The following is a 24,277-nucleotide window of genomic DNA, read 5'->3' as shown; positions in this document are numbered from 1 at the left end:
AGATACATCGCTTCTGTGCTGCGGTGGCCATCTAGGACAGGTGGAGATCAGAGGCCTGTATTCTATGCTAGGAGACTGGCTCCACATCAGTCTTTAGGAGTTGAGCCATTTGCTTGGCGGTGAAAGCCTTCCTGCCTTCCATCAAGTGAAGCTGGTGCAGGTGCTCATAGACATAACCGCCGCCATGTGGCCCTGCAGCAAACAAGGCGGAGACACTGCACCTCTGAAAAGGGCTAGACCATCAAGGAATTTTACTGGTGGTGAACCATCTGGTGGGATTTTTGACTCGCTGTGAAAAAGAACTCTCCTATTTACGCCTTCTCTTTCTTTTCTCATTCCCTTTTTTTTTTTTCTTTATCTTTCTCCTTGTCTTCTCTCTTTTTCTCTCCCTCCCTTTTTTATACTGCAGTGGGTTCTTAACCTGGTCCTTTTGATGAGCACTGCTTTTTGTGACTTTTCACCCCGAAGACCTTGTTTCCAGTTGCCATAACATAGACGCGGGGTGAGCGAGCTCCAAGCTCGCTGTGTTAACCTGCAGTATACCGCTACTGTCGCACACAGACCAGTTCAACAGACTCCTCTTTTCATCCAAAAGTTTATGCTGTTCCACGTCAGTCACACCATTACCGTTCCAGCATTCTATGCTTCGCCTCACTCCACTGAAGAGTAGAGCTACTATTATGTAGACCCCAAAAGACCGCTGAGCTTTTACATCCATTGTACCAGAGAACACTGAGTGGACAATCAGCTCTTTGTGGGGTTCACAGGAGCTTGAAATAGTGAAAACAGTGCAGAAACGGACTATCCCTCACTGGATCGTACTCTGTTTTAAGCTATTCTATGCACTATCCTAGAAGTAGTCTTTGGAATCATTGATTCCACCAGAGCTAAGGCTGGTACCACAGTGCTGTCATGCAGAGTCCCTGTTCTAGATTTTTGTCAGGCAGCTTCTTGTCTGAACGGCCATGTTCACCGAGCAGGACATTTTGCCTGCTAGGTCCTACTGGACCTTATGGTTTGAGCCAATTCACAGACCCACTTACAAATAGGAATGATGTGGTATCTACCTCAAAAGGTGAGGATACTTTGAGTAGAAGTCTCTATCAGAACACGTTTTTTACATTTGTGAACGTTCTTTCTGGTAGAGACTCCTAACCCCAGATTCCTCACGGACTCTCTCTTCCTCCCCGTTCTTTGAATTGAACTCTGTCTATTAAAATGTTCCCAAGTCTAGGAATTTGAACACTGATTAACACCAATTTGAATGTGTGACTGCGTCTGGGGCCACAAACAGCCTTGAAAGCAACTGTTGGCCCACAGGAGTGGCTCCTACATTGGTCATGCACATTTGAAAGACAATTCGTTATGGATTCCTCATCTTAAAATTACCCCCCGGCGTCCGACTGGATCTGGATGAATATTTTCTTCAAAAGTATCCCTGCGCGTTGGTAGGTAGCGTCGGTCGACTCCGCTTTCGTTGTTGGGTGTCGTGATTGCCAGAATGACGTTGCGGTATCTACTTAGACTGGTCCTCTGCGCGCTGACGTCTGTCTTTGTTTTTGTTGGGTTTTTTTCTCGCGCCAGCCAGCGCAGATCTGGAGAGAGCGGTGCCTCAAGTCTATTATTGAGTCTTTTTGTCAACATCTTTTCGAGTCGTCCGACTCCTGGTGCACAGGGATGTCACCTCGACGGACCGGCTTCAAGCCTTGTGGCTCCTGCCACAAGCTGATGCCTGTACCGGACCCTAGTCTCTTTTTCCTATGTTGTCTGGCGCTCAACCATGGCCCGAAGTCTTTGCAGTAGCGGTCCCGAAAGCTTTTGGAGACCCGCTAGTCTGCTCCGTGCCGCTCAAGGTCCATGTAGAAAGGGAGGTCGCGGAGCTATTACCACCACTCCTCGCCTAAGTCATTTTCGGGTAAGTCAAAGCGCAAAAAGAAGGCGCATTAGTTGCGGACAATAGTCGCCCGGCTCCTCCCGCGGAGCCTGTTGGGTTGCTCTTAGCCTCTCTCCCTTTCCGGGAGCCGGAGCGACCCAGCTTCGTAGCTTTTACGAAGCCCTCCACTCCATCTTTGGGCTGCCTGACTCTGCTGGCATGCCTTTGGGGCCTGCAGACTCAGCTGGGGGTTCTAGGCCCTCGATGCCGGTGGCTTCGGTGCTGCATGGCCCCAGGGATCCAGGCCTGGATCCGAATCTACGCCAGTCGACCATATGACCCCTCGGCGGCAAATCTATTGTTGACCCCTCCGTCCCCTCAGACGCCGGTTGTGTCCCCAAATGATGTCGCCCCCCACTCTCCCCCTCGATGTGAACACTGAGCCGACCGATGTCGGGACCTGCCCCAACCGGTACCTTTGTAGCCCAGTTCTCACCTGCTGTTCCCTATCGCCCTGAATGGTTACCAGAGGAGGGTGAGGAGGACTGGGAGGGTTCTGTGGACCATCTGGCTGACCACTTTAAAGAACCAGACTGGAGAGGTGTTTGGTGAGGCCAGTGGGCTGGACACCTCTACAGAACTTGGCATGCTACCTCTCCCTACTGTGGCTACGGAGGAGGTTGCATCATAAGCAGTGGTGTTGCGTAGGGCGGCTGAGGCCTTAAACCTTGAGCTTCCTATAGTGGCAGTCATAAATAACCTTCTGACTGAGATGCTTCAACCGGCAGCAGCCTCTTCAAAGCCCCTGCTGCCGTTCAATGAGGCACTCGCAGACATCCTTTTAGGCACTTGGTCCAAGCCCAACGGAGGTCCTCCTGTGGATAGGATGATTGCCTGACGCCACCGCCTGGCCCCGGGCGACCCCATTTTCCTCTCCCAACACCCCACCCTGTGAGCTTAGTGGTCCTAGCCTTGATTTCCAAGGGGGCATTCCCTAACGCTCCATCTGATAGGGAATCCAAGAAGCTGGATCATCTTGGGAAGAAAATGTTTTCTTCCTCCTGCTTAGGACTGCAGTCGGGGGTAACACTGCATGTCTCTTGGACCATTACTCCCATTCTGTGTGGGACACAGTCACGCAGGTGCTGCCACAGTGCCCGGAGGAGGCCTGGGCCGTGCTCCCCCGTGCAGTTGCTGAAGGGAGAGATCCAGCGAAGTTCGCCATACGATGTGGGCTGGACACCGCCGACTCGCTGGTCAGGACAATTTCAACGCCAGTAGCTAAGGTCCACCGGCTTTTCGAGTGATGTCCAAGCTACACTTTTGGACATGCCCTTTGATGGCTGTCGCCTGTTTGGCGACAAAGCAGACAACACGCTCAACCACTTTAAGGACTCCAGGGCTATGGCCAGGTCCTTGGGCCTCAATTCTACCTCTCTTCCCGCACAGTCTGCTCTTTGTTCCTTTTGTGGCCACGGAAGGGGTGCCCTGCCACGTTCCGTCCAGAGCCATAGGCTTGCGCAAGCTGTTCAGCCTCTGCGCGGCTGGGGATTTTGGACCCACTGTTGTGGATCTGGGGACCAGCGGGCTGGCCAGACCACCAGTGCCCCCTCTGAAGCAGCCTTCAAGCCCTCCTAGTCTGACCTATCAGGGCCACCAGTGGGCAGCAGGATTTGCCATCCCCTCCCCCACTGTCTCAACATTGCGTCGGAGAGGTGGGTTTTGCAGGTAATCTGAAGGGGCTACTCCCTCCCCTTTGAGACTACCTCCCCATCCATGCCACCTCAATTCCATCGCATGTCGAAGGATCACTTGGCACTTTTCCATCAGGAAGTTACAGCTCTTGGCCAAAGGAGCAATCGAGCGAGTTCCTGCCCCAGAAGTAGGTGGTGGTTGTTCCTTCTACTTTCTGGTGCCCAAGAAGGACAAGGGTCTGCGTCCTATCTTGGATCTCAGGAAGGAGGAGTTAAAAATGTTGACATTGGCTCAGGTCCTTTCTGCCTTCGATCCTGGAGACTGGATGGTTGCGTTTGACTTGCAGGATGCTTATTTTCACATCCCCGTCCTGACGGCCCACCTACGGTTCACGGAGCACTTTCAGTTTACCATGCTCTCCTTTGGACTTACCAGCGCCCCTCGCGTGTTCACCAAGATGGTGGCGGTGGTCACCGCTCATCTGCGCAGATCAGGGGTTCTAGTCTTCCCCCTATCTCGATGACTGGCTGTTAAAGGCGGGGTTGCCTCAGGCTGTCGTCTCCAGCCTCCAGACTACGGCTGATCTCCTGCATTTGCTGGGTTCACCATCAATGTGCCGAATACGCACCTGATTCCCTCTCAAGCTCCTTTTCATTGAAGCTGTTCTTCACACCGCACAGTTTTGGGCTTCTCTTTCCGAGCAGCAAGTCTTGGATATTCGGGCTATGATTCCGATCTTTCAGCCTATGTCCAGGGTTTCAGTCAGACTGACCCTGAGGCTACTGATCCTCATGGCCTCCTGCATCCTGCTGGTGGACCATGCCAGGTGGCATATACAGGCTCTGCAGCGGGACTTAAAGTTCCAGTGGGCACACTATCAGGGGAATCTTTCCGATTGCACCCATATCTCGGAGTGCACTGCACACCAATTACAGCGGTTGCTAACTAACCAGGATTGGGTCAACAGCCAGTCCCTCTCCCTTCCCCAGCCGGAGTTAATAGTGGTGATGGATGCATCACTTCTGGGGTGAGGCAGCCACATGGGAGAGGCAGAGATCAGAGGCCTCTGGTCTCCAGCGGAGTCAGTGTTCCACACCAACCTTCTGGAGCTTTGGGCGATCTGTCTTGCACAGAAGGTATTCCTTCTGTCAAAGTGTGAGTAGTGCAGGTGTTCATGGACCACACCGCTGCCATGTGGTACTGCAACAAACCGGGGTGGGTGCGGTCGTAGACCCTATGTCAGGAGGCACTTCGTCTCTGGAAGTGGCTGGAACATCAGGGCTTGTCCCTGGTCGTTCAACACCTGGCAGGTTCTCTGAACGCCAGGGCGAACCAACTCAGCCGCCGGTGCATGCTGTTTCACACATAGCGTCTTCACTCATAGGTGGTGCAAAGTCTCTTTCAGCAGTGGGGAGAGCCTTGGTTAGATCTATTCGCCACCAAAGAGAACACACAATGTCCGTAGTTCTGCGCGTTGGAATTTCCAAGGCGGCACTCGTGGAGTTGCTGTCTTCTATAAGCCTTTCCGCCTATACCACTTCTGCCCAGAGTGCTGAAGAAGATCAAGCACGAATGGGCCCTAGTCATTCTTATGGCACCGGACTGTGCAAGGAGAGTCTGGTATCCTGAGCTCCTGCACATGGCCATCGATCCTCCGATCAGACTGCATCTTCGTCAGGATCTTTTGTCGCAGCAGCATGGGGCGGTCCCCCCCCCCAATACTGTCCAGCCTTCACCTCTTTGCGTGGAGATTGACCGGCCACAGTTGATAGCTTTCAACCTTCCTCCTGAAGTAATGTTAACTTGGGAGCCAGGTTTACCTCCACCAAAAGAGTATACACCTTTAGATGGAACAAATTTGTGGCATGATGCGCAGTAAAGGCTGTGGATCCCCTTTCTGCCGCCCCTTTCAGAGTTTCTCCTCTTCATTCTTTCTTTGGCCCAGCAGGGCTCTGCTCTGGGCACTATAAACAGCTATCTTTTGGCCATTTTGACCTTTCTACGGCTTCTTGATCAGCCTTCTCTTTTCAAGTCCTCTGTTGTAAATCGCTTCCTTAAAGGCATTACTCGCTTGTTTCCTCAGATTCCTTTTGTAATGCCCCAGTGGATCTTGAACCTGGTTCTGACCTACCTTATGTGCGCTCTTTTCGAGCTGCTACGTAACTGTTCTCTCATACTTCTGACTCTTAAAACTGCCTTTTTGGTTGCCATCACCTCTGCTCGCAGGGTGAGTGAGCTTCAGGCTCTTTCTTCAAACTCCCTTTCCTGGCTGTTCATCCGGACAAAGTTGTCCTTTGCCCTAGGCCTTCTTTCCTTCCCAAAGTGGTTACCTCTTTCCATATAGAACAGACCATCACTTTGCCCACCTTCTTCACCCCGACATCCTTCTAAAGAGGAGCAGAGACTCCGCCATTTCGGATCAAAGACTTCCGTTTTTGTTGTGTCTGGATCGCACAAAGCAATTCCGGGTAGATGACCAACTCTTTGTTGGCTATGTAGGTGCTAAGAAAGGTCCGGCCGTGCAAAAGCTGACCATCTCTCGATGGACCGTCCTTTGTGTCAAAATCTGTTATTCCTTGGCGAAGAAGGACCCTCCAATGGGGCTGCGCGCCCACTCCACCAGGATGACGGCAGCCACTACTGCTTTGGGACGTGGAGTCCCCCTTCATGACATCTGTCAGGCAGCCACGTGGGCTTCATTGCACACTTTCACTGAAAATCACTGCCTGGACCGCCAAGTCTGGAGAGATGGCTTCTTGGCTGTTCAGTTCTCCAGGGCTTTCTAGTGTAAACTTAGTTTGCAGACCCACTTCTGGGGTTGGTATTGCTGGGGTATCTATTCTAAGGTGAGGAATCCATAACTGTCTTTCAGATGAACAAGTTACTTATCTTCGGTAACAATATATCTGTAAGGACTATATTAGTAATGGATTTCCCACTGCCCCACCCATCCTCCCTGATCTGAGAACCACTTCTAGTGTAAGGGACTCTTTCAGGGCCCTAGTTTTTGTGCACCAGTGATCAGTGTCTTGCATGGTTCTGCGCTTCTGGCATGGAATGTTGTGTAAAGAATGACGTCAGCGCGCAGGGGCAGCGTCTAAGTAGATACCGCAACATCATTCAGGCGATCATGCCAACGACCAAGGCGGAGTCTACCAACGCCACCTACCGACGCCCAGGGGTACTGCCGGATCTAGACTGACGCCTGGGGGTAATTCTAAGGGAGGAATCTATAACTAATGTCTCATACCGAAGGTAATTAACTTGTTCGTCATTTCCGAACGGCATCCACAAGGAGGCACATGCAGAGGTATTGCTCAAATTTTCCGGAACTAGTCTGACGCCTGGGGAAGTATTCAAAAGGTATGGAGTCTGCTGTCAGACTCTGCCAGAAAGAGTGTTAGCAAAGGGGAGTTAGTTGTTTGCCTGGCACAACTTGCTTTACACACCAAAGCACTTTATTTTTGTTCCATGGACTCATTTCAATGTGGAGAATTGCACCAGTCAACCTGTGCTTGGAAAGTAGAGTTTTTTTTATGTGGAGAAGCGTGGCTCAGTGGTTAGAGGCGGCAGACCCGGAAGCTGAGATCGGCCGTGGACCAGGGTTCGATTCCCCGCCTCGGCGGGTCTCGGGCTCAAAATTCCACGGAGTCGACAATTCTCGCTCCGGTGCCTACTCGACTCACGGGGTCACACTCTGCGACTCTGGGCAATAGCTTGCTTAATCTCCACTACGGCCCCTCGCGGCGGGATGCCTGGCTTTCACCTTGTGGATACCCGGCCGGGATATCTCACAGGGGAATACCAGGACGGGTTCCCTAAGCAAGCGCCTTGGGACCCCTGGTTTAAAGTGCGCTATATAAATCGAAACACATTTACATTTACACATTTACATTTATTTTAGTTAAAAAAAAATATATAAACAGTTGTACACGTTTTCAACTCTGAGCTGCTCAACTTGGGAACGCACTCTAACTAAACGTGTAGGAAACGGGGCATTTTATTTGCAGAGACAAGTTCTGCAAGCTTTTCCTTTTCTATGGAGTAATTGCCTTGCAGCCTTTTGGTTTTCTTTTGAAGTGTCTGGTTTCAGTGCAAATAGGTCACACTGATTGTGATCACTACGCAAAACCTAAATAGTTGTAAGTCAGTGGCTAATTGTTTATGAAATTCGTGGCATGTCATTTTTATTTTTAGTGTAAAGACCCTATTAGTTGTATCTACTTGTAACGTCAAACTCATTATTTTGTCTTCCTCTTTAAGCTTGGCGATTTCGTACATACTTTGGGAGATGCACATGTATATCTTAATCATATTGACCCATTAAAAGTGCAGGTAAGTGTTTACCGTAGCCTGATGTATCAGTTACTGTCTTACAGAAAATATTTACTTTAAAAAAGGAAATAATTTCTCACTTTAAAGCATTTACACTTGTTGGTATCTGTTGAGCACTAGGTGAGATTAGGATAAAGTGAATCTATTTGTATACTTTATATGCAATCGCTCATGCTAGTCTAGATCTCTGGTCATGGTGCATGCTTACTAGAAAAGGAGCAAGTTGTATACCCTGAGATTTAATTGTCTAGAATCGGCATGTCGGTGCACAAGTACCAAGGTTTTGGACTTGCCTAGGTCTTGAATACAGATTTGCTGTATTGTGACAAGCTCAGTGCTTTAAATGGGCCGGTACTGCTGGCCGGCACTTTTTAGGTCTCGGCTAGTGTAGGCTGCGCACATGCGCAGTCTGGCTGGCGAGATTTAATGTCTCTTAGTAGCGAGATTAACCCCGCCGCTCTTCTCCATTGGCTGGCCTCCTAAATGCTGGCCAGCCGTTGGAGAAGAGGTCCCAGTGATAATTTAAGCTCTGTCTTTTTCCAATTGGGGGTGTGTTTTTTCGTTTTTCTCTAACGTCCTCAGTGAAAAACATGCCCCCCCAGTCTGAAAAGGACGGGGCTTAGAGATGGCGAGCGCTTGTTCAGGTAGAAGCCAAGAATCCATGTCTTATTTGAAAGGCCACAGCCCGCAGACGACCAGTTCTCCCTCCGCCACAGGAGTGGCCTTTGTTTACACCTTATTCTTGTCCAAGCTCTAGGGTATATTTATTTCACCCTACCATTCTTCCCAAGGTCGGTGGAGGTGTTTTTGTCCCTACAACTTCTCACCTTGGCCAATGGGTTGAATATTTGCCCACCACCTGGTTAAAGGTAGGGATGTGTTTTTGCTCGCTAGTTTCCCCAATGAACAGAGGAGTTTTATTTCACCCATCCCCCAACCGGATAAGCATGAGGGTATATTTGTTTCCCAGCTGCAAAAACAGTTGTTTACAAAGAAAAAAGTGGGAAAAACATTCAGGACAGCTATTCTGCTTTTGTGCATGCACAATTTTTCAGGTCTCAGATGTAGATCAGTTCTAGCTGTTGTATTTGCAGATAGTGTGCAGGTGCAGGTTAGATTTACCCTGTACTTTTGGGGTTTGCAAATGGGTTTAGGGCGTCTACATGAGCATTTCCAAACAAGTAACTGGGACAGCACAGAACTGCCCCTCTCCTCCCATTTCTCATAGTTTTTTGTGGGCCATAGAAAAGCAGGGCAGAGGCAGGTGTGAGTTTTCCTGGTCCTCTTAGCTTCCAAAAATGATGTAGCCACTGTGGACTGGGGCTTTTGTCAGCTGCACATGTGCTGACTTTTGAAATACTAGGGTAGTACTGAGCAGGTCCTTTTAATCATTGCAGTTCCTCTAACCCTCTTAAACACCCAGCCGCTTGCCACTGGGCAAGATGAGGGGAGGTTACTGGGAGAATTCTTCGGACTTCGCTGAGGCAGGAGGCTAGGAGAAGACTTTATTTACCCCCTCTCTTTGGCAGGGCATGTTCTGAGATCACTTCTACATCTGGCAATACGATTGGTGTTATTAGGACATTATTTATGCCCATCATTGGGCAAGTCAATGGTTGTCCTCACTGTAGGAAGGTGGATATCGGACTATATCGTTACCCCAACTTTTTGCCTAGTTTTTTTCTGGTTTTTGACTTAGTTGGCCTGGATTCCTGCTAATCCGGGCCCCAGGCTAGCTGCTCTCTGTAAAATGGACTCCATGTACTTTAGGTACATATCCAATCGCCGTCATCTACAGGAACACCATCAACATCACGACGAATGACTAAGAGACACTCTCTACCGCCGAACACCTGCACTTACAGATTCACACCAACCCCAAGACCACCCTTAGGGGAACACTTATTTATAGACCCCCGGGCCCGCGCACACAATTCAGCGAAACCATTGCCGACTTAATCAGCCCGCACGCCCTAGCCAACGTTCAAACTCTTTCCCAAAAATGAGTACTTCCGTCTTTCCCCCGTTAAGCTTGAGCAGATTTAGTTGCATCCAAGCTGCAATCCTGCGCAAGCCTAGTTGCAGATTAGCAGGGTCCTGTTTCCCCCCTGCTGATGATGAAAAGATGATTTGTGTATCATCAGCGTAGGAAAACAATGCAAGCCCTGCCGCTTCCGCAATAATTGCTAATGGTTGCACATAAACATTGAAAAACAACGGGTTCAAAATAGAGCCCTGTGGCACTCCATATGGGGAAGAATAAGACTTTGACGAGGCCCTGGTGGAGAACACCTGGAATGCTCTTTCCGCTAAAAAGGAAGACACCCAACCAAGTGCCGTCCCAGCAATGCCCAGTGCCTGTAAAGATTCAAGTAATACGGTATGAGAAACCGTATCAAAAGCGGCACTCGGTCCTAATAAAATAAGGGCAACTGTGTCGCCGGCGTCAAAGCGCTGGCTTAGCATCTCAGTAACACCTAACAAAGTGGCCTCCGTGGAGAACCCCTGCTCTAAACCCTGATTGCGAGTTGTGCAGAAATTGAGACGCTTCCACGAACAAGGGTAACTGTCCATTAACGTGTTTCTCCAAGACCTTCGAGAAGGTCGGGAGCAGGGAAATGGGTCTAAAATTAGAAGGCATGGTCGGATCTGCATTAGGCTTTTTCAACAAAGGTAGGATCATTGCATGTTTCCAGACTTGGGCATCTGTGCTTCTCCAAGAGCAGCATTTAGTAGCCCCATCACTACTTCAAGAGCAGGTTGTTCCATCTGAAGCACTGTGGCTGGAAGCAGATCACAAGGAGAACCCGATATAATACTAGTTAACATTTTTAATAGGGAACCCATATCCAAAAAAATCCCACTGCTCCAGTTTTAACCGCAAGACTTCTGACTACATCCGGGCAGTGTTCTGGAGGGCTGGTTCATTCCCCCAAGTTTCTGATAAATTTGTTCTACCCTTGTATATAGACACATATATACCCATAAGTCACTCCTATGGCAGGCCTTGACAACCCTGAAGGCAGGGTGCTTGGTTTTATGTGAGATGGTGCTCTAGCATGAGCTGAGCCTGTCTGCAGCTTTCAGAACCATGTCCTTATAGCTGTTCTAGGATATAGCCATACCATATACTCTTAAGTGCATTATAATCCTCACGGTTCATGCTAACTTTGGTTTGGCTTTCTCAAAACATGTCGTATAAGGTGTTTAACACTTTGGAATACTATTTCCCCTCCCCGACTTGGCGGCGGGGGTAGCGTTCCACCCTTCTAGAGGGAGAAGACATGTCTGCTTTACCCGGTTAAAGTTAAACAGAGCCTCAGCATCACAAAATGGATGCTGCCGCCACAGACACGAGTCTGACCTCCTGCTGCTGGAAGACACTCAGGCAGGGGAGGCCTGGACAATAGGTTTCCTGTCAAGGGAGGTGCTGGCACCTCCCCACACAGCCTGGGGCAGGGTGGGTTCAATGGAAACTGCTGTTGCCAGACACTGCTTGGGGGCACACAAGGTGCTCCATGCATAGCACGGTTCAAACCAGTTGCTGGGGCCCTCCAGCCCCAGCTCTGGCGTGAAACTGGACAAAGAGAAAGGGGTGTAACCACCCCCTTCTCAGGTACCACCCATAGGAGGGACCTAGCAGGTAATCCAGCCCCTTGGATTAGTATAAAGTTAGGAGCTGTGTCTAGAGACATTAGATTGTCTTGGAAGAAACTCTGAAACGAACTCTTGGACCTTCGATGTTCTATTTCGACTGAAGACATCTCCCTTGTGGTCAAGGGGTGACCACCCTGTGCAAACAGGCACCAACAGTAACTTGCCGGTTTGCTTTGTCGACTGTCTCACCGGAACCCGAAGACTTAGCGACGCAGCCTCTGGACTTCCAGACTCCTCTGACTCCGACCCACAGTCTCAGCAAAGCTGAGACCTGGGCGGACACGAGAGACGTGGGACCGGACCTCCTGCAGTTGTGCATTGGGGATTGAGAAGCCCCAACCCTGAGCAGTAAGTGCACCGAAGCTAAGCCCTCCACACTCCACGAGTGCCGCTTGGGGCCTGCGTCTGCATTTCTCCTCTACGCGTCTTTGCGGTTGCTAGCCCGTTGGCTAGTGGCCCTCCTGAAGACATCCTTTTGAAACCACGCTGCTTGCCTGCTTGCTCTGGGCTTGCTCCTACTTTCCTGTAAAGGGGAAGCTCCTCAGACCTTGCTGCTCTGAACAAGAAGCCGATCTTCCTTTCCTGCGTGGATTGCCTTTGCCAAGGCTTGTTTACGCCGATCCGGAAGTCGACACCGCCAACAGTTAGATCCTTTGTGGGACAGTCCGTATCCAGCTCCTGGTCGTCGTTGACGCCTCCTGGTCCACGTGGCTGCAGAGACCAGCTTCACATATTCACCTGATTCCATCTCTACATCGCCTGGTTCCTTCCTGGTCACTGGATAGTGACCCAGACTCTGACCCCTCTGCTTTCAGTTTCTTCACTGCTCCGATTCACTCGGATATCTTCCTCCTGGTCGCCTGCAGCATCTTTTTGCAGCTCTCCATAGAATTCGACGACAAAACCAGACACGAAAGAACACCTATGCACCCGGCTTCCCTGGGTGAGGTAACTAGAGTACTCCGGTGCTCCTGTGGGTAACAACTACCAAAGCGTCCTAGTTTAACTGGGTTTTCCCGTAGTCCATCCGGAAGTGTCCAAAATCCACTACTTTAACTTTTTTACGTTCCCATTTGAAAGTCTATGGTAACTCGCATGTGTGTTTAGACACTGCACACACATCCTATGGGACTCTTACTTACCAACCTTTGGTTGTTCAGTGTAGCCCCAGCGATTTCCTAGGCCTACTCCCCTTTCCTGAAGTGGTTCTTGTACCACTTACTTAGTATATGGTTCGTGAGGCCTCTAGGGCAGAATTGTATTGGTGCAACTTATAGTATGCTTATTGAGTAACTTGTGCTGTATCTCGAACTCTGACCTCATAAAGAGTGCAGAGGGATTGTGTTAGTAATAAAAACATATATATTTGATATATAACTTGTGTGGTGTCCTTTCATTTGATATTCAAGGGATTATTATTGGTAAAAAAGCTGGCTTCACATGCTCTCTGAAGTTTTAGCCTAAGACTGCTTTGTCCATGCTACCACTAGGATAGCTGGTCTATAAGGTTGACTTTACAACCATCACCATAAGGGTTGTTTGGACTGATGCAGGGTGCCCACTAGAATAGTGGACATCACATATCAGGCCAACTTCTCACACTCCCCTCTCCACAAAATCCAATCACTCATGCATCATCTACTTTTAATCTGAGCTGATGTACAATTGAGTGGGTTACTGAATGAGTTATTTATGGTTGGATCATAAATAATCAACACACGTTTTTGCTTGTATCGTCAAAATAAAGAGAGACCCACAATTCGCCTAGTCAAGAACTTGTACGGAACGATGGAAACATTCCTGTGGTGGCATCTGCGAAACTTTCATTCAGCAATTAATTGCTAAGATACTTTCCTATAGGAAAACAAATGTAGTTTGAAAAAAATTGACCAGTTTTGGGAGCTCTATGCAACTTTTGGTCCATTTGAGCTGTCTTCCCCAAATATTAAACATTGAAATTCCACACTGAAAATAGTTTTCCTCTAGTCTGGTGCAAGTTGCTTATGGATAACAAAGTTATTGAGGTTTCAAAATGTGGTTCCCTATAGAGAGGTGTAAACCATAACTGGAGTTGTGGCTGCACTTCTGTTATATGCACGCCACATTATATTTCAGGCTTCCTTTTCAGTGATATGCTGCTATATGTGAACTACTTGCAAAATGGTTGTTGTGTCGTTGCCCATTTCTCAGGGGAATGATCTGTGCCATGGACATAAGGGCACGTGCCTTTCATTGTATTCGTTCTCAAGGCCTTGTTTTTTTGCACTGTATATACAAACTAGGAAAAAACGTCTTACCCAGACCGCAACACTGGTTAATTAGATCACATATAACAATGGCCCATTGGGTTCTAATTCAGCCCAACATTTAGCCAGCCCTGGCATCCGAAACAGTGGGTTGAAGTAGTGATCTACTTGGTCTAACACACGCCCCTGGTCAGATTGCTCTCCAGTGTATAATTCAAATGTCCTAATACAATCCCCTCCATTTACTTAATGGAGACGAAGCAATGTGTGAAAAAGTGCTCCGTGTATTTGCATGTATACAACAGCAACAGGGAATGTCACAGGACACAATTGGGTGAGGTCTGCAGAATCTTGTTTTGCATATCCTTCCAAATGATGAACACAAACTTTAAGAGACTCATTTAGAAGCCCTTGCTGAAAGGACAACTAAATATCTCTTAATTTATGAATAATATGGCTTTTTCTGCCAGGGGCAGATCTAAGTAAAGGTTGTGGATGTAGATTTACTGCAACATTTGGAATGACCTGTATTGACACATGTAAGAAAACACTGGGGGTCTACATGATTTGACAGCTGTGGACAAAGGCCATCTAGCTCAGAGAAAACCCCAACACCTCTTCTGAAAGATCATAAAAAGCAAGAGCTCAGTGCTCTAGTTTCTCGCCTGCACGTTAAGAGTTGCAAAGTAATCTGACCTTTTGTCCTGCAAAAGTATGGCCTACTGAAGAGGACCGCACCATGTAATGGGCTTGCTGAGATGCAGGAGACCAAGGTACCAAGGGTGTCTGACTTAATTAGTTGCCATCTGTCTAGCTCCAGCTTTTTGAAATCGGAGGGGTTTTTAAAAATGTAATATATGGCCTACTGAAGTAGAGGAACTAGTGAAAGTGAATAATGTAGATTGTAGATCCACTGGAGACCTGACACATCTTAGTGGATCCAGTAGAAGATATTGACTGAAACAGTGCTAAGGGCACTACTTGTTGCAAACACTCATCTCTAGTGATCCTCATCTCTTAGTTACTTACTCAAGCTCATCTCCGCACAAACTCCCACTCATAATTTTCACAAAAGGAACCCACTGAGACAGTTATCAAGTTCTCACTTCACATCAAATGAGCTCCCTGCCCAGTTTTCCCAGAGCCAACAGGAACTTGTTAAGTTTCAGGAAGCAATTGAAGGCTTACCTCTTTGCCTAACCAACGCATTTCTTCCTTACGATTCCTGTCAGTGCTGGAAGCCCAGTCCTGGGTAGCTGCACGCTTTATAAGACTGGGTAACATAACCTAATTAAAAAAAACTGGAGTGAAATACGCTTTCATTTTTCGGACGCTAACAGGAGTGCACTTAAACAGTTCTTCTCTGTATAGAGTGTGCACCCATCACCCATTCTTCACTCCACCTATCCCAAGGCCATGGTTTCCTCATCAGAACCTGTTGGCATTTTCTCTGTGCCCTCAGTGATTGGATGGGAAGACCTGTGGCATAAATTGCTGCGATCTTGTCTGCTGGAGTCTTAAGTGCCAGTCTGATTGCCTCAAAGTTCATACTTGTAAGGCAGTCCGTAGATGCAATCAAGCCAGTGTCCAGAAGGCCAGACATATCTTGCACACTTTCTCCATCACGGGAGCAAGTTACACAGAAACTTGCTAATCTTGTTGCTTAGCTGCCTACAGCCTCAAAATTAGAGTATTCAGTAGATATTCTGCTCCTTGGTCCGTCCTCCTCTGCCCAAAGCTGGACCATGGGCCTTAGTAAAGCCCCCCCCCCCCCCCCCCTCCCTCCCCAGGGAGTAGAACCCGGACTAGGCAGGGTTAATGAGGGATACAGAAAGGCAGGGCAGTGGAGTGGGACACTGGATCAGGATTTTGACCTCTGGGTTGGAGGTTATTTAATACAGAGTCCTTCTTTCTTTCTCGGATTGGCAGCAGAGGTGGCTTTGGAGGTGAATTACCAGGTCACAGAAAATTCTATGAAATTTTGGGCCCGCTTTGCAGCAACAGCTAAAGCCAACAGTTGAGGGGTGGGAACTAACCATAACCCACCCCTAACCCTTTCCATTGCAAACCGTGTGGGTCATCCAGCACTGTTATGTGTCTAGGATGCCATAAAGAGCTGGCAACAATAGGGAGAAGGCAACATTCCTGTTTCAACGCACGAAGGTAGAATGGTTTTAAAAGACATGGTTGCAGTGGAGGGAATGTGTCATTCAAGCATGCTGAACCTGGGCAAGAAACGCAGATGTTTTGATGATCCACCCGGGTAGAAATCACCACCCAGCTATGGGTCAGGCCGATTTTGTTTCAAGAATAACTCATTGATGACACTAGGATCATGGATACCCCAGATGTGGTATGGTCCGAAAACATTCCCAGGAGGTCCTGGATAGGGGCTCAATACCTAGGCATTATAGTTTTTTCAGGAAGGAGACAAAACGTAATTTATTTGCAACAGCCATACTATTACCGTCTGGATGGTGTGAATCTGTCGGTTATTTGAAAGGATGTATTTCTACATAACATATTTTCTTTATTTGCCACAAAGACATTGGAATGCGCACTATGGACGATATTTACTAATTTTCCATGCAAAGGGGCTGTATGGCGTGAAAGGGAGACTGCAGAAATGCACCTTATTTTACTAAATGTGGCACATTTCTGCTGTATCCCTGCGCTGAGGCACTGTTTTCTGCCTAATGCCAACACTTGTACTGTTGCACCTCAGTGCAAGATTGCCTGCGTTTTATAAGCAGGATTGTTTTTGCGCAGTAAGGCATACATACCTGTTGGCCCAGTCTGCAACAAGACCTTTTTCTATTTTTTTAGGACATTTTATTTAGTAAGAAAATATCATACAAATTAATACAATTTAGCATTGTTTTAGAGGTCAATTGTATACAAATTTCTCTCTGCCGTACTTATTTCTTAGTTGCTTTAGGCAATCCCTTTGAAGAAGACTAACAATTGTAAAGGACATTTCTCTGACTGGAAGATGTGTATTAAGAACAGTTGCAGTTCCTGCAAGGTTTTGCCAAGCTCCTCTAAAATAGGGGCTACCTTTTTGCAACATACTTGTGTAGGTGTCTGTTACATTGTCAACATTGTTTTATATTCTCTCTTCTAAAACTTACATTGCTTTTTATTGTTTTTGCACCCTTCTAGGTTCAGAGGGTTCCACGGTCATTCCCAAAACTGACCATCCTCCGCAAAATTGAAAATATTAACGATTTTAAGGCGGAGGATTTCAAAATCGAAGGATATGATCCACATCCAGCCATTAAAATGGAAATGGCTGTTTAGCACTTACCTATTACATTTGCTTTTTCTAAAAGAAATAAGCAGAGGACCTACCTGCACTGTTCCATGGGGACTATATATATTTTAATAGAAAAGTTCTTGAAATTTAAACATGTTCTTAATGTTGCTTTTAAATGTAGCTTTCAATGGAAATTGTAAATGTCTGCTTTTAGATTATTAAATTGTTTAGTATATGTACAGATACTTTTGTATTTCCTGTGTGAGATTATGGAGTACGGTTACAAGAGAGCTTTTTTGACTTAATGAAGTGGTGAAGCTATTTTGGCACCCGATGGTCCTGGATCTTATCAATATGGCTGAAACCGCTGCCTACATTTTCCAGCTTTGCTGGCGGACATGCCGTTTGTGAGCATTTGTAATGATTGCTTCTGAATCACCAAGAAAGACTACCTTGAATCATGCAGTCCAGGCGAATTTTGTGGAAAGATGCAACCTGGAGGCTTAAACAGTCAGTAGTAGATGTGGGGTGACCATTACTGCTCATTGGGATATGTCTAGGTTCAGCAAGATCATCAATTGGACTAGTGAACAAAGCTGAACGTCCGAATGAATACCACACAGAATGATCAATGCATTTTTTGTTATGGTAAAATAAACTATTTTGGCTAGGTTAATGTGTGATGTTTTGTATCAATATACCCTGCTCCTACAATTTAACAATTATGGTTTCCTGAAGTAGAAGTACAAATGGTGATGTACTAGGTGGAGGTATGTTATAATGTATTAGAAATATGTAGTCCAGATTACTAAATGGCAATATTTTTTAGATTCCCATGACAATGAGCCACTAGGATACTGCTATTGCTTACTACTAATGCTGGCCATTAATTTCAGGAACACTTCTCAAGCAATGGGTTAGGGATAATCAATGTGTCTTCCAGTCGAAGAGTGATCTCGACTGAATTACTATATATATATTTTTTAATTTCTAGTTAGCAGTGCAATCATATAGTGCACTATGAAAAAGCGGGTGGCTTCATTCTGAATTTGTATGGCTTTAACAAGTATTCCTTCCTGAAGCTATTGGCAGTATTCAAGCATAACTACCAGTTGTGCTTGATGTACTTGGCAGGACATAAGCTTTCACACTGTGCGCATGCAGTACCTTTAGTTTGCTATAGGCTGCTTTTTGGGTGATCTATTTAAAATACAAAATGTCTTCTTTTGGTCTAAAACTAGATACACAGGCTCTTATCAATCTATTGCTCTTGGGGGTGGCCTTTTCTGCACTCTAGAGGATCCATGTTTACTTTCACTTGAATTATGGTCTCATAAGGACACTCTCTCTTGATTTATGCCTGGGAGAGCACTGGCATCATTTGGTAGACTGCCAGTCTTAGCTTGTCTTGATCCATCCTTCACATGTCCAACCTGCTTGAAGGCTGGCTTCTGCCTTCTAATACAAATATTCGTTTCAACAGTCAGTTTGGTTCAGAGGCTTTCTGTAGGAATCCTTTGTGATGTATGTTTCTAACCAGATTCCTTCCCATATGGCATTGAGTAGCTCTAGTGGATTCCATGGCATCCTTGTCCTGCCACCAGAAGTGACAAAACAGAGCAGTAAATAGGTGCCAATCGTGTGCTCTGGCGTCCATTCATATTGTTTCCACACCCTTTGACACTGGTCTAGCACCGTATCCGCAAGGTCAGTATCTGATCCAGAGCGAAGATCAGCTAGATTTCAAACAATGACACAGTAAGAGATTACTAGGGCACAACTAGTGGTGGTTGAGGACTTTCTGCCAGTGCTTTTGCCTCCGTGTCAATCTCTGCGATGCCTCGAGGCTTTGTCTATGACTCGGATCCCATACACTATTTGAAAGATGTTCCACATGACTGGGATGACAATGAGGAGGATAAAATGGTAGATAATTAGTTGCCGTCTCACTATACTGATAATGGACTATACTTAGATCTTCAAAATGCTAGTGTTTTTAACACTTCACAAGGCACTGAATTGGAGTTTCCATTCGAGCCCACTGAGCAAAGTACCCTTTTTGCTGCTATTGTACGGAGAAAAGCAGAGATGTTGAAACTAAGGCTAATCTGAAACTTTGCAACCTAGCACTTAAGCTTTTGATTCTTTCCTACCGTTCAGTGAGACCCTGATGCATTGTTTGGTCAATGCCTTGTTTAGCGCCATTAGTAAGTCATCCCCTCCCTAAGCACCAAGGGCCTGCTAAGGGTGACCCAGCCTTCTTGACTTAGCACTTCAGAACGGAAAGCCTTATGCTTCTGGTTCTGCTAGCAAAGTCAACATGAATGTGTTCCCTGCTGCCCTGAAGTATAGCAAATCTACTTTAATACCTGTCCCAAGTATTCATGTAACTGCCATGAGTGTTCTCTTTCCAATGTCGTTTTATTATTTGTTAAAGCTCAAAGGTCTTTGTGTCATATGTTCAGTATGAGATTGAGGGGTTCTGGTGACATCCTAAACCATGAGGTTGAAGGCCTATATTGCACCTTAACTGGTATGTATTTTGTTATTTTTATTTTATGTTGGAGCAGTTAGCTTGAAAAAGCTGTTTTCTTCAAAGTGCAATTACCAATGAGCATTGATTCGAATTAGTTGTTACGCTTACCTTTCATTAATAAATTGTGGATAAAACTGTTAAGGACCAGTGTGTTTATGAGACTCTGGCCACGCAAGTAAAAAAACAGCAAGGAGGGAAATGGAGCGCATTTAAGGTTCAGCATACATGCTCCCCAAATGTATGTATCCACCAAAGGTATGCAGTTCCTATACAGAGTAGAGAAGGAGCAAGCCAGTAGGTCTGACAGGGCTGATCCAGTGGACCAGGAGGGATCTGATTTATCACAAGCAAGAGATGTCATGCTTCATCGGGTAGCTACTCTTTTGACCGGCACTGAAACGTCCAATGAACACTTCAAGGGGGCTTTTAGCCAGAGATCCTTTGAAGATATTAGAAGCTCCGATGAAGTGTGTGCCGTGGCTGTGATTTGAAAATTAAGAGGAACCCTTCTGCTTTTTAATAAGCAGGTACTCTTGTCTGAAGTAAAAACAAAGTTTGGCTGTGCTAGAGACCATGATACTTTACAGCTCGAAATGTGGTGACAACAGGGGTCAACATATTTCTTACCTCAGATAGTCACGGTAGATACTGGCAATTTAGCAGGACCATCTCTAAATCCACTCTATAAATGATTCAGATGGCAGGTATAGTGGTCAGTGAGGTGCCCAATCAAAAAACCTCCCTTATTGTGTAGGGTACCTTGTACCTGTAAACGTATACAATACAAACTGAAACCACAGGTAAGAGACCTCACTGCAATGGCCAGACAGGCAATGGTACCCATCAGTGATTTGTAAATGCTTTAAGCAACAGTTACCAAAGTCATGCCTTAGTCGAAATCGCACCGGTCTGTAAACGTGCAAACATGTAAAGACAAACACACAGGCATGTGACCAAACTCGCAATCCCAAAATTCCATGTGTCAATAAACGTGGTATATAGGCAAATATTCAAATGTCCTATTGAAGTAAGAATAAGCCCCTATAGCGGATGATCTTGTGCTGTTGGGTAAAAAAAATCTACCCCATAGGTGTTGGCAGAGGACCACACTAGCTGTAGAAATTGGAGTAATAGCGACAAATCATCATAGTAATAGAGGTAACCTGAAGTGCTCAATTTAAGTAGGGACTCCTACTCGGTACTCATGACATCCTTGTGTGGTAATAATCCAGCGACATACCCCACTCTGCAGCATTGTATTTGGTATGGCTGCGGGGAATGAAGTTTAAATGCCGGTATAATGAGCCAGCATTGTAATTACGAGCAGGTGTGGGGGAAAAACATAGAAGTCTGTCTTGAGCACACCTGCCGCCCGAGGACTAGACTAGCAAATGCGCTCCATCATCTTAGGTTGGAGAGCAGCGTGATTGCTATGAATCATTTAAGCTTTAGTTGTGAGCTAATGTGATATGCGGGAGATCCACTTGCATGAGTTGAGTCAGGCGGGAACAGTTGTGTGTCTGCTGCCTGCAGTAAATCAAAGAGGGGTGTCCAGAGCAATCCACCATCTTGGATTGGAGTGTAACTGGATTGTTTTCAAAGGTCTAATCTTTAGTCATCGTGATGTGTGGAAAGCGGCTCGCGTGATGTGTGAGTACTAGGGGAAATGTAGAGAACCTCTAATCATTAAAAGTGGCATGAATAGGAGAGTAATATATTCCAACTGACTAACAATGTCAATAGTAAAAAGAGCCACACTGATATAAAGGGTGCATATGCTCCCATTATGACTTACAGATGGGCTGTGGCACCCCACTGAGAGGGGTTTAGTTAACACAGATGAGATTGGTCAAGGGGCCACCACCAGGGTGGAAAGTCATATAAAGTTGTCAGGGACAGTGTAGAGGGAGCTCAATCCATTCTTCATTTGTCATTGGAGTGGCAAATGTCCCATATGAATGCAGCCAGATGTCTGCATAGTAAGGTGGTTCACAGGAGTAGTAAATTAGGACAGAACATGATGATTCAGGTCTGATCTCAGAAGCTACCATAGAGGAAATAGTGCCGTCAAAATGGGTATGGAAGTCTGGTATACAGCAGGTACTATCAATAGGGTACTGGACCCTTCTATGCGTGAAAGGGGCCGACCTGAGTTGAGATGCATCGGGGTTCTGTCAAACTTCTGAATACACAATATGGTTCAGTACAGGGTTGTGGGTGTGTGGGACGCAGACATGAGTTGGCAACAATTGTTTTATGATGTTCAGAATCATTATACTTGCTCTTGAACTATTACGGCTTTCAGTTAATATTTCACTGTTATTACACTGAAATGATTACTCCTGTAAGAATTATTATATATTGCACTATAAATACAGAGACCATCGTGGGACCATCAAACATGGTCAAATTTGGGAGAGCCAAACAATAGTATCATGTTTATGTAAAGTTCTGATAAACCCCAATACAAATTGCTTTAAAAAAGTTAAATGTGTGGTGGGCAGCTGCATACTATTGACTGCTGTAAGTTCAATGGCCTGCAGGTGAAAGTCAGTAGTGTTGGTACAAATGCAACTAAGTTGCAAAGCTTGACTGTAGGGGAGGTTGTCCCACACGGCCTTGGGGTGGGAACTGTCATAACAGGCTACTGCAGTCTTTATATTTGTAGGTATTGGTTGAGAGTTTGCCTTTGGTGATGCACAGGTCAAGGAAAGGGAGTTCCTTGTCCGAAATGGTTTTCGTGAACCATAAATATGGATTGATGGTGTTAATCCACGTCTAGAAGTCATGACCTCTCTCAATATCTCTCTACTAAAAGATGAGGATGTCACTGTAATGACGCCACAACAGTATATTGTTAGTCAAGGGATTATTACTGCAGTTCTCCTTCAGTGTGACAGTAGTACATTCAGAGATTAAACCGACTGGTGTGGGTGAGGACCAAGTTTCAGACAGTAGTGTATTTTCCACAACTGAGAGGATAACATCTTGAGGGATGTTAGTGTTGAGTGGTTCCACATCTCAGGTAACCAGAAGGTCAATGTTATTGATGATGTTTGCCTTATCAATGAGATTCAGAACAGGTATGAGAAGTGGTCACAGAATTTAGAAAGGGGCTCCAGGGGGAAGCGGTGCCCAATAATATGGGCCGAGGTTACATTTGTGTGCATTTTAGATAGGCAATAGAATTATGGTGTTCCTGGCTGTATATTACACAGGAATTCAGCCTGGGCTGGATAACATAAAATGTGGCTGAATTCCTCGTTAATACACACCCAAGAACACCATACTTCTACTTGCTCCGTAAAATACACAAGGGGTCACCCCACCCCCTGGCAGACCCAAAGTTTTGGGCACCAGTTCCCTCCTGTAACACCTTTTATAAGTTCTTAGATCACTTCCGTCAACCTGTTGTGCCCAAAATCCCATCCTTTCTTAAAGAAACTAGAGCTGTTATAAATCTTATTGATGAAGCAAAAAACATCAGTATCATTGACCATCTGGTTAGCCTAGATACAGAGGCACCCTATACTAACATCCCTAAAGATGCCAACCTAGAGGTTGTGAAAATACACTACTGTCCGAAACTTTGTCCTCACCCACATCAGTCAGTGTAATCACTGAATGTGCTACTGTGGCATTTAAAGAGCACTTCTTCCAATTCGACAACCAGCTCTACCATCAACTACAAGGGACTTCCATAGGAAGTACCTTCACACCCAGTCTAGTGTATCTTTATATAGCCAATCTTGAAAAGGAACCCATCTTGTGCAATAATAATCACTATACTGACAATATACTGTTGTGGCGTCATTACATTTATGACATCTATATCTTTTGGCAGGGAGATATTGAGAGATGTCAGAGCTTCTACAAGTGGATTAACTCCATCAATCCATAATTACAATTCACGAAAACTATTTTGAATAAGGAACTCCCTTTCCTTTACCTGTGCATCACCATCAACAATGGCAAATTCTCAACCACTACCTATAAAAAAAAAAATCTGACTACAATAGCCTATTATCTGACGGTCACCACCCCAAGGCCTTTAGGGATAACTTCACCTACAGTCCATTTTTATGACTTAGTCGCAACTGCAGCAACACTACTGACTTGGACCTACAGGTCTTGAAACTTACCAACCGTCTAAGAGTATGCAACTACTCACCACACACTGTTAACTTAGCATGGAAGAGGGCTAGGAACAACCAGAGGCCAGCACACTTGTAACCACGATCTAGGGCACATGATAAAAAAAAAATCACCTGTGACACTACTTTTACACCCAACTCCAATCAGATGCAAAAGATTATATGCACATGGTCTATCCTACACACAAGCTTATTGGGTATTCCCACACCACAGTTTGCATTCAAACGCTCCCACAAACCCAGATACATGTTGGGGGAAGAACATGGTGGCCGGCTGTTAGCGGGTCGCAGAGGCTCCAGAGGTCGGGATGGCGTTTCATCGTGTAGCAGAGTATTATAGCCCTAATATATGCGGGAAATATATTTTTGAAACTGAATTTAATCGGGATGGGATATAACTATCTTTAGGAGGAAAACGGTAACTAGTGCAAGACAAGGCACGTTGGCGGGCACGCCGTGGGGGGGGGGGTCTCTGTCCAGGTTCTGTGTTGGAAAGGACTAAGGCGGGCTGGAGCGTTTCCTTTT

The 24,277-nt window shown here is 46.2% G+C and overlaps 1 protein-coding gene across 1 annotated transcript in view; it reads left to right on the top strand.

Moving 5' to 3' along the window:
• The window catches only part of TYMS (thymidylate synthetase), a 52,503-nt gene extending 34,765 nt beyond the window's left edge, over positions 1 to 17,738 (top strand). Inside the window, exons 6-7 of the mRNA XM_086965615.1 lie at positions 7,832 to 7,903; positions 16,969 to 17,738. Coding sequence (XP_086821741.1) covers positions 7,832 to 7,903; positions 16,969 to 17,106 — 210 coding nt within the window. The 3' untranslated portion in view covers positions 17,107 to 17,738. The remainder of the gene's footprint in view (positions 1 to 7,831; positions 7,904 to 16,968) is intronic.
• The last annotated feature ends 6,539 nt before the right edge of the window (positions 17,739 to 24,277 follow it).

This window comes from Lissotriton vulgaris, chromosome 4_1 (assembly GCF_964263255.1).
Source record: "Lissotriton vulgaris chromosome 4_1, aLisVul1.2, whole genome shotgun sequence".
NCBI lineage: Eukaryota > Metazoa > Chordata > Amphibia > Caudata > Salamandridae > Lissotriton > Lissotriton vulgaris.
The sequence above is the reverse complement of the archived record's forward strand: the minus strand, read 5'-3'. Positions and strand labels throughout refer to the sequence as shown.